Here is a 14,623-nt window from a genome sequence, read left to right as displayed (position 1 = left end):
TACCTCGGGTTACGTACGCTCCGGGTTACGTACTTTTCAGGTTACAAACGCCGGTAACCCGGAAGTGCAACACGGAGCGCGCACGATGCACGGATGCGCAGAAGTGTTCTGCACAGTTTGCGCATGCGCAGACCGCTACTTCCGGGTTTTTCGCACACTTGTTCGGGTTGCGTACTTTTCGGGTTACGAACTGTAACCCGGAACCAATTACGTACGCAACCCGGGGTACCACTGTAAAGTCAAAGCACAGCAGCAAAAAACAGGCATTGCCAAAAGGCTTTCAAGAGTGAAAACACGTTAACTCCAAGGGGATGTGGTTTATTAAGAGCTAGAAACTTGTTTTAATTTAATATAAGTAAATAATGAAACATGAGGTTTTCAGGATGCTGAATTATGCCTCCAAGGCTAATATTGCTGCTTGCGCAGAACTGAAAAATATGAACAAAAAAAACCCCTTAAAATGTGTCACAGGAGAAACTAGTATTTTTATTTTAATGTATTTATTAAAAACATTTCTGTATTAACTGCTTGTTGTTGTTTAGTCATGTCCGACTCTTCGTGACCCCATGGACCAGAGCACGCCAGGCACTCCTGTCTTTCACTGCCTCCCGCAGCTTGGTCAGACTTATGTTGGTAGCTTCGAGAACACTGTCCAACCATCTCGTCCTCTGTCGCCCCCTTCTCCTTGTGCCATCCATCTTTCCCAACATCAGGGTCTTTTCCATGGAGTCTTCTCTTCTCATGAGGTGGCCAAGGTCTTGGAGCCTCAGCTTCAGGATCTGTCCTTCCAGTGAGCACTCAGGACTGATTTCCTTAAGAATGGATAGGTTTGATATTCTTGCAATCCATGGGACTCTCAAGAGTCTCCTCCAGCTCCATAATTCAAAAGCATCAGTTCTTCAGCCTTCTTTATGGTCCAGCTCTCATGTAGTATTGACTGCTACATCTGTCTATTACGTGGCTGAAGTCTCTGAAGGAACCTTGATTGTTTGAGCTATCGTTTAGCTCAAACCATGCAGACATGGTACCAGGCTCAAAGGACTCCACCCTTTAGCAGAGGTTGCTGCCAAGAAGGAACTGGAAAGGAACTATTCCAGACTGCCTTGACACTAATTAATTTCCATCTGCTGTGCAAATCTCATTTGGCAAATGAAGGATGGGCCTCTTGTCTGCTGGAGAGCAACCATGCAGCTTTTTTTGTAAAAAGTAATAAAAAAGTAAAACAGATGTAACGTTTCCATGCCGTTTGAGCAGTAGCAAAGATCCTCTTCCCACAGCAGCACTGACAATGCCCAATCCATTATTCGCTACTTGATAAAACATTGTTTCCTTAGAACTGGGATGTGCAGGGCCCAGGGTTTGTATGGAGATGTGCAAAAACACATGCAAAAATACAGTAGCACTGTGCAGGAATTCAAACCCAGGTTTCTATGGTCCAAATAAAATATTCTTAATCACAGCACCCTGGTTTCTTTTGGCCCCATTAACTTGGTGCTGGTTGTTGTTGATCCCAGAAAACAAAAAAGGGGGCTATGCTGTAAAAATATTTTTTTTGGGGGGGGGGCGTGTTGGTCTGGATGATATGCAAGAGTCCCTTCCAAACCCATGATCCTCTGCAGGTGAAGATAGAATACCGGTATATAAGAGAAAACCAGACAAACCAGTTCCTTTACTAAAGTAATGGCCTTAGCTGGCCACTTAATTACTGACATTTACATTAGAAAGAAGTGACCCTGTTGCGATAGAAACAAGTGAGGGTACCTCCTCTCACCCAGTTGGAAGCAACATCAACTTGCAAGGTTGCAGAACAATAGCCAGAGAGACAAGAGACATGTCTTGCTCTTTGATGAGTTTGGAGCTTCTATGAGAAACCTAACAGGGAGGCAAGATCTGTTGACATTTTTAATGTTGTGAACCCTTCCATCCTATGCTTAGGTTGTACATGTGTGTAAATAAAACAATATCTCATAAATACACCACAGCCTCCACGAACCTTCATTTCAAGGAAACCAAACCCTACTGGGAGCCCTGAAATATCTCACTCGCACAACAATACCATTTAATATGATCATCTGGGGAATTCTTCTCATGGTACTATAACCTACAATATATGGTTTTGGTACCCCACTAAAACAATACGAGGGAGGGGCAAATTGCTCTTCAATTTGGATTCCCAGATTCTGTTGGACCATGACACCCCTCCCATCAGCCTCAGTCAGCTTATCCAATATTTGGTACCCAAAGCTGTTCTACCTGATGTTCATCCTGTTTATATGTGCGGATAAGGCCATATATCACAAAGGCACCACAGGCCTCCGGTGATTGTCCTTCTAGGGCAGGCACGTCCAACAGGTAGATCGTGATCTACTGGTAGATCACTGGATGTCTGTGATAGATCACTGGTAGATCACTGCCCCCCCCAAGAAGCTCAACAAGTTTGCCCCCCCCCAAAAAAGCTCAACATTTTTGCCCTGGATCCCTAAAAAAACGTGGTTTTTTTCCTCCCTTAAAAAAGCTCATCAACTTTGACCTGAACCCCCCAAAAGGGGGTAGATCACTGCCAGTTTTTAACTCTGTGAGTAGATCGCTGTCAAACTGCGAGAGGCAGTGAAGGATAGGCGTGCCTGGCGTGCTCTGGTCCATGGGGTCACAAAGAGTCGGACACGACTGAACGACTGAACAACAACAACAGATCGCTGTCTCTTGGAAGTTGGCCACCCCTGATTGTGTATTGATGTCTCTAGGATCTCTGGCCACTCGGAGATTGGGGCTTGTGTAACAATATTCTTGAATTGTTTTGAATAAAGTTCTCATTTTTGTCATACTGCATTGCGGAAATCGTGCTCTTTTATTTTGCTTTTACAGGATTGTTTACAGATAGTCTATTTATTGCTCACCCATTGTAGGAGGGTTTAAATATTGTAAGTCTCTTTGGGTGGGCTTGCCCAGAAAAGTGGCTTCAAAATACCTTCCAATAAATAAATAGTCCTATTGAGCTTTTGTGGCTGTTAATGTCCAATTAGCCAAGAAAATGAACCACAGTATTATTATTATTTGCATTTTCCAATCAATCTTTTTTTTTCTTCTTGGCTCTGGCTTTTATTTTGTGATGCTGCAATCAGTCTATAGGACTTTTATTTTATTTTTTACACAGACTGAGTGCCCTCTGCTGTCACAAAGTAAAAGTAAGATTTACAAAACAGGCAGCTATTATAATATAATAGCAAACTTTTTCAGCAGGGGGCTGGCCTACTGCCCCTCAGACCTTGTGGGGGGCCGGACTATATTTTGAAAAATAATAATGAATGAATTCCTATGCCCCACAAATAACCCAGAGATGCATTTTAAATAAAAGCACTCATTCTACTCATGTAAAAACACACTGATTCCCGGACTTTTCGTGGGCCTGATTGAGAAGGCGATTGGGCAGGATTCCAGCCCCTGGGCCTTAGTTTGCCTACCCATGATTTAGGCTGAACTTCTATGCACACCGTATCTGGAAGAAAGTCCCAATGAAAACAATATAGCGCAGCACGTTATACTTTAAATTGTTAACCAAGAAATGCAAGAGTCTGCAACCTGTAAAAATCATTTCCATATCTTTTTCTTATTGAGTATGATTTATAGTTTCTGCTACTTATATGTAGAAGCCCTGCATATTAGAAATCCTGCTCAGAATTCCCTTCCCACATAGCATCCTGAAATTTCACCATGCATCGTCTTTGCAGTGGATGATAGGTAGGTAGCCACCCAAAACTTGCAGTTTCTCATCTGTTTTTACACTAATCATTTCACTGTTTTCACCTTGTCCAGTGTAACCGATCTTGTTATAACTGATGGCCTAGCTAAACAAAACCGGTTCTGATGTTTAGATGTCACTGAAATCTTATACTGAAGCAAGTTATTTCTGACGTCAGCTATTGAAGGGATTGTTTTTTTAAAAAATGCACGCACAAACAATATAATAAAGGAAATTCTTGCCAATTGGATATTCAGCAGGGTAGGATATCAGCTTCCACTTCTGTGTAGGAAACCCGGTGGCTATGTTTACATTTGACTTAAATTCATCAAAGCCCAAACCCTGTCACTTAAATCCTGCTTAATCAGATAAGGTTGGGAGGATATGGTCATGTTCTGGAGGAAATCACTGAGGCCAACAGCTACAGAACTCGGGAGGGCCCTGCACAAATGTTCCTAAGTGTTGTAACATTAGGTGAAAGATCAAAACCTGACTTCAAATAAAATATATCCTTTTCCAATGAAGGCTGCCATTCTAAGCACATTTTGGAAAGCATACCTTTTCTTTCTTTGGCGATCACTCGTAGCTGAGTAAGATTGTCTTCCACAAACATGGTTTTAACATTGAGTCCGTAAGTGACTGTGGAGGCCAGTTCTGGATCCACACATCCTTTCACAGTGAGGACATAGGTTTGTGGTCAGGAGTTGATCACAGTGAGATTTGCCAAGCGCGCCTTCCTCTTAGCACGTTTCTCCCTTTCGTCCTGAGTTTGAAGGTCTTCAAAGCCCATGACACCTTTGGTAAAGGCTGTTCTCCAACTGGAGCGCTTGCAGGCCAGTGTTTCCCAGTTGTCAGTGGGAAACACTTTTTAATATTTGCCTTGAGAGAGTCTTTAAACCTCTTTTGTTGACCACCAGCATTACGCTTTCCATTTTTAAGATCTGCCAACTTAAAAATGGCAGTCCTTTAAGCGTAGTGGGGCTTGCACTTGAGTAAATGTAAGATCAGGCTGCAGATCAATAAATCAGGGCTATATATGCTGGACTAGATGGGCCATTGGCTTGATCCAGCAGGGGTTTTGTTTTTCATGTCCTGGTGTTCCCCATTACTAGTGCCCATTTACCTTTAATTAAAGCCATAAATTTATTTTAGTACAAACTAAAGCTGCCCATTTCATGACTACAAAGTCCTAAAATGCTTCTCTTGTTTTCCCACTCGCACCTAGTTTGCTACCTGCTCTCTGACTGCCGCCATGGGCTAGGAATGAGTCATTTGAAAGCTTTCTTGGGTCGTTTTTTGTAATTTCCTTAGCAAAAGGTGGGCCTGGAAGCTTTGCTGCCACGACAGAACCTTTGTAGTCATTCTGGGCCTCCTCTGCCTAAACCTAGAGTGATATAGTGGTTGGAGCTCTAAATTAGGACTTGGGAGACCAGGGTTCAAATCCCCACTCAGCCATGAAGCTACCAGATGGCCTTAGGTTGGTCACAGTTTCTTTCAACCTGACCAAACGAAAAGCTTGTTATGAAGATAAAATGGAGAGGAGGAGAACAATGTATGCCATCCCTGAGCTCCTTGAAGGAAAGGCGAAACATAAGTGAAATAAAGACAGGACTCCATCATCTGACAATACCTTTGATTACTGGAACCTTGTGGTGAAGGGTAGATTTAAAAAATCTAATAAAATAATGTTAGGGAGAAACAACAGCAGATGACATTATTCACTATGTTCTGCTCTGGTTTCCAGGGGGGAATAGTAGCAATTGTAGGAGCCAGCGTGCTTGACCTTTGGTTTGATCCAAGCAAGGCAAACTGTGGTCCTTAACTCTTTGACAGCATAGAAATAAACCCAGCTGAAATCAATGTGATTAGTTTTCACTTAAATTTAGTTATCCAATGCTCTATAAATATCTTCCTTCTGAAAGGTTTCTCACTCACCTATAGTTTTAAAATTCAGCAACGGGTTTATTTGGTGGCATTTTTATGATTCCAGCCTTTTTGTGTCGTAAAACCCAGTGCTTTATTTCTTAAAAAATGTTTAGTGGTACTCTCATTTTCCTACTTATATTGCCCCTCAATGAGGCCAAACTTAGATTCACAAAATGTTTAGGGGTATGCGTACCCCTGTGTCCCCCCAGAAAAAAGCACTGCATAAACCACTTTGACATATTTGGAAAAGCAACAGTTTTATATTGTTCCTGGCAGAGCATTGCATTTCTTTATTCCTCTCATCCCTTTCCAGGTTTTTTTTTAATTTTTAGCTGCCTTTATATCTAGAAACCTGTTCTTCATGTGGGATTGCCTATGCCATTATTCATCCCTATAAGGTTAAAATTCAGGCCAGCTGAAGCGCTGTAGCAATTTGGAAATGGCCAATGAGACTGTGCTTCTCCCAGGTCCTACATTCTTCAGTCCCAGTGGCCATTCATCGCTTTTGTGTAATAATCATCCAGGTAACTAGGTAGCCCAAGCTATTTAAGAAGGAATGAGCACAGCTCTCTCTCCCCCTTTTCGCTCTTGGATAGGTACATGCAGGCAGATCCTTGGCTCGAACGACTGACAGAACATTTACAAAACTGCAAGCAACATGTGTTACGGGAGATGCATTAAATTTGTTGGGTACAAGCTGCTGATTCTTGCTGTGCTCTGCATCATAGCAAATATCCTGCTTTATTTTCCCAATGGAGAAATTAGACACAATCACCTCAGCAGATACGTTGGCTGTCTTCATGGCATTATAGGAGGAGGTATTTTGGTGAGTAACAAATCGCTGTATGTTTCCTTTCTCACAATGGATGTTCTTATGCTTCTCTTCCCTCAGCTGCTGGATTTCATGTTTGAGAAAAATTTCCACATGGCCTCACTGGATTTGGAATCTTGGCCATATTTTTTATGTTTACCTTTTTTAAGTTTCAAAAATTCAGAGTTGTGCAGAACAATAAACCAACAAAATGAACTGCAAGGTCCCCCCCCCCTTCTTTAAAATCGACCTGTTCTTTCGCTGTCCTTTCAGAGTCCTAAACTGATGTTGCTCCTCTAGTCAAGACCAAAGTGTCTTGGCTGGCATCCCTTGGAAGCCACCAAGACATCAGCTGAAGAATTGAAGTTAAACCAGAAAGTTTAACCAGAATGATACTAGTGGGGGCCTGCAACAAAATGTGTATCCCCACCTCCTGAGAAGAGCACTCTTACTCAGAGCTCCAGACAGCCTAGAACAGAATCATTGGAGGCCTCTGTGAGGTGGTTGTGGGAGATTCAGAAATAAGGAATGGAATAATAGATATTTCACCCCCTTGGTGCCTTCTCCTGCTGAGCACTAATTCTATTTTATGGTGGGGAGCACGCAGTTTTGGAGAGGGAAATGGCATTTCCACAATTCTAACCCTCTCCTTCCTAAAACTTACTATTTACTTACTACAGTATATGCTGTCAGAGTATTGAGAAGATTAAGTTGCTCTTTTCCTCTGTTCTCCCATTCCCCCCTGCTTTCATTTTGCTTTCAAAACTGACACGTAAATATTCCAAATCTCAAAAGTGATGTCTTTTAGACAAACACACATACAGAGTGCCTTTCTACAGTCAATTGACAAAATGGTCAGTTTCACGTCGGGCAGTTTCCTGGTTTTAAAGTTGGCATTTTTTAAATTCACAAATGTGTGTGTTACTGAGGGTGTCTCCTGAACAGTAGAAGCCATTACCTTGGTTTCGGGTGTCTCTGTTTCACTTCAAAACTGATAAACCTCAACAACCTCATATCCTCCAACATTCCTCAGGTGAAAATTGGGGCATTTCTCTCTCCCCCACAACTGACCCACCTCAACCCCCCACTTTTTTGTTGCCCCTGCCCCCACCACAGAGTATTTCCTATCAGAGAAAGAATGAGTGCCACTGTCATTACATGAACAGGACACAGCACATTGTGCTGAGGAAACCCCTTAATCCTGATTTTATTTTATTTTCAAAAAGACAAACCACACACCAATACAGTGGTACCTCAGGTTACAGACGCTTCAAGTTACAGACGCTTCAGGTTACAGACTCCGCTAACCCAGAAATAGTACCTTGGGTTAAGAACTTTGCTTCAGGATGAGAACAGAAATCGCGTGGCAGCGGCATGGCAGGCCCCATTAGCTAAAGTGGTACCTCAGGTTAAGAACAGTTTCAGGTTAAGAACAGACCTCCGGAACAAATTAAGTACGTAACCAGAGGTACCAATGTAATGAAATTTTAGAAAGGGTCGAGATTAAATGCAGACACACAAAGCAGTTTTTAAAATGTATTTTTAATCTCTTGTTGGAAGCCACCCAGAGTAGCTGGAGAAACCCAGCCAGATGGGTGGAGTATAAGTAATATATTATTATTATTATTATTATTATTATTATTATTATTATTGTAGCATTAAAAATAAATAAATCAAGACTCCTTGCGCTTTGTTCCACTCCCCCTTTCTTCCCACCCAGGAAGACCCTGCACTCTGCCTGCCCCTCAGAGTTGGCATATTTCGGTGGCGGCAGCTACCAGCTATCCAAGGGAGGAGGCCGGCTGCAGCGGCCATGGAGAGGCACTGGGGTGCTCCCTTGCAGCTGCCACTGCCACTGCCATTTGGGACAAGCACTGGCCTGAGCTAGAATGCAGCAGCACTGCTGGGGGAAATAGGGACATTCCAGGATCAAAACGGAAGCTTTCACCATTCTGGGACTGTTCCGTTCCTGGAAAATCAGGACACTTGGAGGAGGATATGCCACCTTCATTTGCTATAGGAGCTGGCAATGGGGAAGGATGCAGCTGCAGACATGGTCTCTGGGCAGCTGTGTAGCTGCTGCATGCTGGAAAAGTCAGGGAATGGGGCAGTAGCAAGGTCAAGGCTGTTTGGGCATGGCAAAAAAAGGTAAACCAATGCTCCTGTTGAGTTGATGCACCTGAACCTCCCTGACCTTGCCCTCCCACTGTCCCTGATGGTGACGCTGCGGCCAAGACGCCAAGTCTGTGGTGGCACCCCTCCCTGCTGGCCAGTCCTAGAATTATAGGTGCCTAGGAAGGTGCCGACTAATAATCCCTTCTCCTGCTGTGGTTCATGACATAGTTATGACAAAACCTAAACATTCCCTCTCAGCTGATTCAGGCCGATGGTTTTTTCAGCAGCCACCTCTCCCTTGTGCAGTGATGGGGAGGGGCAAATGAAGGAGGTGGAAGAAGTGGAATAGTTTAATTTCAAATTAGGCCAGATTCGATTTAGCCTGTAGCCCATTGGCTAACCAGCTTGAATTGGCACGTTGACACTTTTAAATAAACACAGCCGGTTATCCGTTGTTACAATGGAAACACAAGTACTATACATGACACAGGGAGGGTTGCAGCTTGGTGGCAGAGCATCTGCAGCAGGTCCAAAATTCAATCCCTGGCACCTTCAGGCAGGGCTGGTTGAAACTTCTGCCTGAAGCCCTGGAGAGCAGCTGCTGGTCAGTGTTGACAGCACTGAACTAGATGGACCAAAGGTTTGACTCGGGAGATGCAGTCAAATCCATTAATTACGGTGGTCTGATATTAGGCAACTGCAAAAATATTTTGGTTTAATTGGCTAGAAGAAATTGGGCATAAACGGGATACAAGATGTAAGCTGAGCCATATCAGTAGGCATGATCAAAACTAATCAGAAACTCATACTGAGATGTGGGATGCAGGTACAATTGCTGATCTAATATAATTGTTTGCAATACAACTGTTTGTTTGTCTTTAAATTAAACCTAGGTGTTGATCCCGGCATTTGTGCTCATTGGACTCGAAAACGAGGGGTGTTTCCATGGATGCTTTCCCCATGAGCACCATGGGAGAAACTGCGCAGTAAGTGAGGCTTTTCCCTTTGCCAGTCATTTAAATGCGAGACCCAATCTGAAACTCAGAGGAGGCTGTTCATTCCTTTCATTGGTGGTGGGTACCCATCACAGCTGGTTGGGTGGAAGGCAGGGAGGCCAACACTAGGTGGCGCCAGAGCCAATGGCAGTCAGATCCAACCATTTCTAATGTTGTCCTCTTCCCTACTGAGTTCTACACTTGGACTGATTAGGAGGAACCTGACAACCAGAACCACAGCCCGGACTATTTCTTAAGCAAGAAGGCAAGGAGATGGGACTGGCTGAGGGCAGACTGGAGTGGTGGGGAAATACCCCATTTGCCCTAACTGACCAGCCTCTCCTGAATCCATTCTTTCTACTTTCATATTGTAGCTGCTGGCATCAGTCGTGGTGGCCGCTGTTGGGATTCTCGGTGCTGGATACTGCTTCATCATTTCAGCTTTAGCTTTGGCCGAAAGACCTTACTGTTGTTGCACTGATGACCACACTGGGTGCTGTCCGTGTTACTCTCCTGGAGGGTATGTAAGCTTTCCTGTGGCAGATTGCAGGAGCAGGGTGCCTTTTTGACTGCAATGCTCATCATCTTGGGCAACCAGCCAGGTGGACTGAGAATGATGAGTGCTGGAGCTCAAACACCTTTGTGTACTGCCCAGGCATCAGAGTCTATTATGTCTCTGTTGCTGGTTTTATTTTGATTTTTTAAAGACTATCTTGTCTGATTACATTGGCATTTTAAAAGGTATATTTTATGTAAACTGCTTGGAGGTTTTTATTATTAAGTAGTACAGTGGTTCTCAAACTTTTTTCTCTGGGCCACACTTTCAGAATGAAAATTTGCTTGCGCCACATTGAAATTTTTATTGATGAGAAATACATTGGAAAAGAAAAAGGAAAAACTCCTAGTGGTGCTTGATTTATAACATAAAACACAACTACTATATAGTAGGATCACAGGACTTCCAGAAAGTATAAAATGATGTGGCTGCATGAGAATGTGAATCACCCCCCAAAATATAACTATAAACTCTCTCTCTCTCTCTCTCTCTCTCTCTCTCTCTCTCTCTCTCTCTCTCTCTCAATCTCTCTCTCTCCACACCATATTTTTCCGTATATAAGACTATATTTTTTCCTAAATTTTTGAAGTTTAAAATAAGTGATCATCTTATTTTCTTAATTTTGAGTCCCCCAAAATAGAGAGAGTCTTATACATGGAAAAATACAGTGTGTGTGTGTGTGTGTATGCTTTAAGTATGCATACAGATTCAATGAGAGGTGTGACTTGGCTTTGGCTGGGCAATCTTTTATATTAAGTCTAATTCAAGATAAACAAACCCTCATTTCCTCATCAACACAAATGAATTGTTTAAATGTTTCTTTGATTGCCCTTGAATATTCCCACCCCTCTTGCCATACTCTCCTGCCGCACCCTTTGAGAACCACTGTATTGCATCCTGTCATTCATCACCATCCCTGACCACTAGTCCTGCTAGCTAGGGATGATGGGACTTCTAGTCCAAAAACAGCTGGAGACCCAAGTTTGGGAAACCCTGGTGCACACAAATGAATAAACTTGTGTACAAGAATGCATTAGGGAAGATTGCTTGCAAGAATGTGTATATCGGGGGGGGGGGGAGCCTACAGAAATGTATATACCAAGTAGAGTCGGACACGACTGAACAACAACAACAACACCTTGGTTCTCAAACTTAATCCATTCTGGGGCTTCCAATTGGCTGAAGGAGCTTCCCACACTCAATCAGAAGCCACAGAAGCCACATTGGATGTTCGGCTTCCGAAAAATGTTCACAAACTGGAACACTTACTTCCGGGTTTGTGGCATTCGGGAGCCAATTTGTTTGGGAGCCAAGCCGTTCGAGCAACAAGGTACCACTGTTTGAGGACTAAAATTTGGGGTGAATTTTCAGGAGGACTTTTTTTTTTTGAAAATTGCAAACTGATGCAGAAATGTGGAGAACTGAACTTAAGACTGAAAGAAAAGAAAACAAACAAGAAACGGAAAAAAATAAAAAGTGACAGATCTGTCTATTTCTAGATGCAGACAGTCCCTCTCCAAGGAGGAAAAACCGTGTTGTGAGGAGATTTTCTGACTGCTGTTTTTCTCTCTCCCCTCCTCCCTGTCTGAAAAAGCAGCGAATATTCACAGCAGCGCAGAAATAGGGAGCAAATATCTTCAAAATATTAAACGGGGACAAAGGCTATTAAATTTAATAGAACAATTTGTTCTTGTTCTTGTGACACCTTTCCCCCACTTCCAGAGGTACAAATTAATATTTGTGATTGTTTTCAATAGGTACCCGTGCCATGAGCCAAGGTGCTTTGTTACCTGGAACGTGACCCTGTTCGCCATCCTGCTTGTTCTGAGCGGGATTGAAATAATTATCTGCACCATTCACATAATAAGGGGATGTCTCGGAGGTGCATGTGACGTGTGCCATGTTCACAAAGAGGTAAGTGTGTTTAAAGGCTACCCAAAGCTTTCAATGAGTATTTTTGGGGTTATTTGATCACACAGAAACAGCCCATAACACTTTACGAGCTGATTCAGCAAGCCAAGGATGGCCATTATGTCTGTGTCATTAGGAAATTCGTGTCTGGACAGCGAATACAAAGTATATTTCTATATTTATTGCATTTATAGCTCCCTTTTGGGCAATGCCCCCAAAGCAGCCGTACCATAAAAATGTAAAATCCAATAAAATGTTAGCAATTGCAACGCAGCGAAACAGACATCAAAAAGAACCAAACACTACTAATTGGTTTTGCAGCACAGAATCGATCCAGCTTGTGGGCACCAACCAAATGAGTGTTGCCGCTCAAGAGAGTTGGGCATGTGCTTAAAACACTCCCCCTCGGCTTCAGTGTGACTTAGAAATGCTTGGCCACAATCCAAAATAGAGGTGAGTGCATTCATGTTTATAGGGTTGCATCTAAGTGATGTTTGGAGTAGACACACTGAATTCAACTGACTTTTGTTGGTCATGACCATTTGTACCAATGAATCTACTCTGAGTGTGACATATCTGGACACAACCCATAGATTTCAGCGCAGTGATGTATGTTCAGTGCTATCTTGGATTGTGGCTCTTAGCTTTGGCATTAGAGCGGTGTTCTTCAACCTTGGGTCCCCAGATGTTGTTGGACTACAACTCCCATCATCCCCAACCTCCGGCCCAGCTGGCTAGTGATGATGGGAGTTGTAGTCGAAGACCCAAGGTTGAAGAACACTGCATTACAATATGCCTTTCCCAAATGTTGCATAATGTTACGTAAGTGGGATTTACTCATATGAAAATAGAGAATGTGTGCAAGTGTCCCATGATGTTAATTTCCTCCCAAACTTTCTCAATGATTTGGTCACCAGAGCTTTTACTGCCATACTTAGTTTTATAACCTCCTGGTCTCATAAGGAGTGTCTACCAACCACTTCACTTCCGAGCATTGTTCCTTTGGTCCTTGAGTGACTATCATTTTCTCTTTTTCATGGGAACATCAGATGGTCAATCAACTGAAATCTTGTTGTATAAGCGTGAGAAACATCTCACAAGGAAGAAGCCCCACTACTTTCTGTGTGAATGACAGACTCTACCAAAGGGTGCCAACACTAAAGTTGGTATCACGACAGGGGATCTAGCAATGGGGAGTTTCCCCCCATTCAGATCAGTGCATCAGCTCTGAAAAATGAGTCATGATCCATTGAAATTGACCTTGAATTCAGTGAAATCTGCATTGGGCTGCCTATATTGTATAAATGGATAAGGGTTTTGGATTCTGGGCTATTGCTCTCATGTATTTATTAAATGTGTGTTTTGAATCTTTTACAGACCTGCCCTTGCTAAAACGCTTGGACTTGGAAATGGGTTGAAAACTTCTCATACTTGACTGTAATTATTCCTGTATTTTTTGAACTGAGACAAAACACATATTCTTAGCACTTGTTTTATATAGCATATGTACTCTGTTCATGTCACATACATTGTTCCCGAACATCATTGTTTTAAAACTTCTAGCCATAGCTGTCAACTTTCCCCTTTTCTTGCGAGGAATCCTATTCGGAATAAGGGAATTTCCCTTTAAAAAAAGGTAAAAGTTGACAGCTATGCTTCTAGCATGTAATTCAGCAATTAAAAAGTACATTGTGCAAGATCCCCTTTGAGCTCTCTTATGTTACAGAAATGTAACTATATTGTAATAATAATAATAATAATAATAATAATAATAATAATAATAATAATAATTTATTATAAGTACCCCGCCCATCTCGCTGATGGATCGTTTAGGCTACAACCTTGAACCCATGTAACTGGGAGTAAGCCCTACTGAACTCAGCGAAACTTACATCTGAGTAGACATGTATAGGATTGCGTTGTTAGCATATATTATACTGTTTCCCATCGTTAGTCGGGTGCTTTTCAATGTTCTATTTTTAATGTATAAATTGATTTTCCCCCAACAAGATGTTTATTGCTTCAAATGATAGCAGTAGGAGCTGTAGCTGAGTAAAAAAAGTTTGGACTCATTTTATTAGGGATCATGGGTGTAGCCAGGATTTTTGTTAGGGAGGGGCGAGACACCTGTCGTCATCATCCTCTGTCTGGCTCTGTGTAGCAGATTCGGAATGAAATGTTGTTTTAAATTACTTCCTTTTCTTTTTGACCCCAAGTGCTCAGAAAAATCTGTCAAAAATCTTTCTACGGTTTCTACTTTTAGTAAAGTATTTTTATTTATTTACTTCATTTAGGAGGGAGGCAACTGCCCCCCCTTGCCTATGCCCATGTTAGGGGTGCATCACATATCCCCTCTTTCTGGTGTTCAAAATGAACCTGGGAAGGGAAGGAGCAGAGTTGACTACATTAGCTGCACCTCCCAGCACCATGGAAGCAAAGTTCAGATGCAAAGATCTGAAGTGGGATTCTGAGCTGAACCCACATAGAAGTCTTTCTGAGATTGAGACCCCTCCCTTGCCCGCATTCTCAAGCGTGGGGAAGATTCCAAGTATGTTTAGCCAAATGCACTT

At 42.6% G+C, this 14,623-nt stretch overlaps 1 protein-coding gene across 1 annotated transcript; it reads left to right on the top strand.

The window, feature by feature from the left end:
• Positions 1-6,144: 6,144 nt before the first annotated feature.
• Positions 6,145-13,602, top strand: LOC117046382 (transmembrane 4 L6 family member 1-like). Its single transcript, XM_033148181.1, has 5 exons — positions 6,145-6,491; positions 9,485-9,577; positions 9,961-10,106; positions 11,900-12,056; positions 13,431-13,602. Exons 1-5 carry the CDS (start codon positions 6,324-6,326, stop codon positions 13,443-13,445), a joined length of 579 nt encoding a protein of 192 aa, XP_033004072.1. The 5' UTR covers positions 6,145-6,323; the 3' UTR covers positions 13,446-13,602.
• Positions 13,603-14,623: the final 1,021 nt, after the last annotated feature.

The sequence above is a fragment of the Lacerta agilis genome, chromosome 5, assembly GCF_009819535.1.
Source record: "Lacerta agilis isolate rLacAgi1 chromosome 5, rLacAgi1.pri, whole genome shotgun sequence".
Lineage (NCBI taxonomy): Eukaryota > Metazoa > Chordata > Lepidosauria > Squamata > Lacertidae > Lacerta > Lacerta agilis.
The sequence above is the reverse complement of the archived record's forward strand: the minus strand, read 5'-3'. Positions and strand labels throughout refer to the sequence as shown.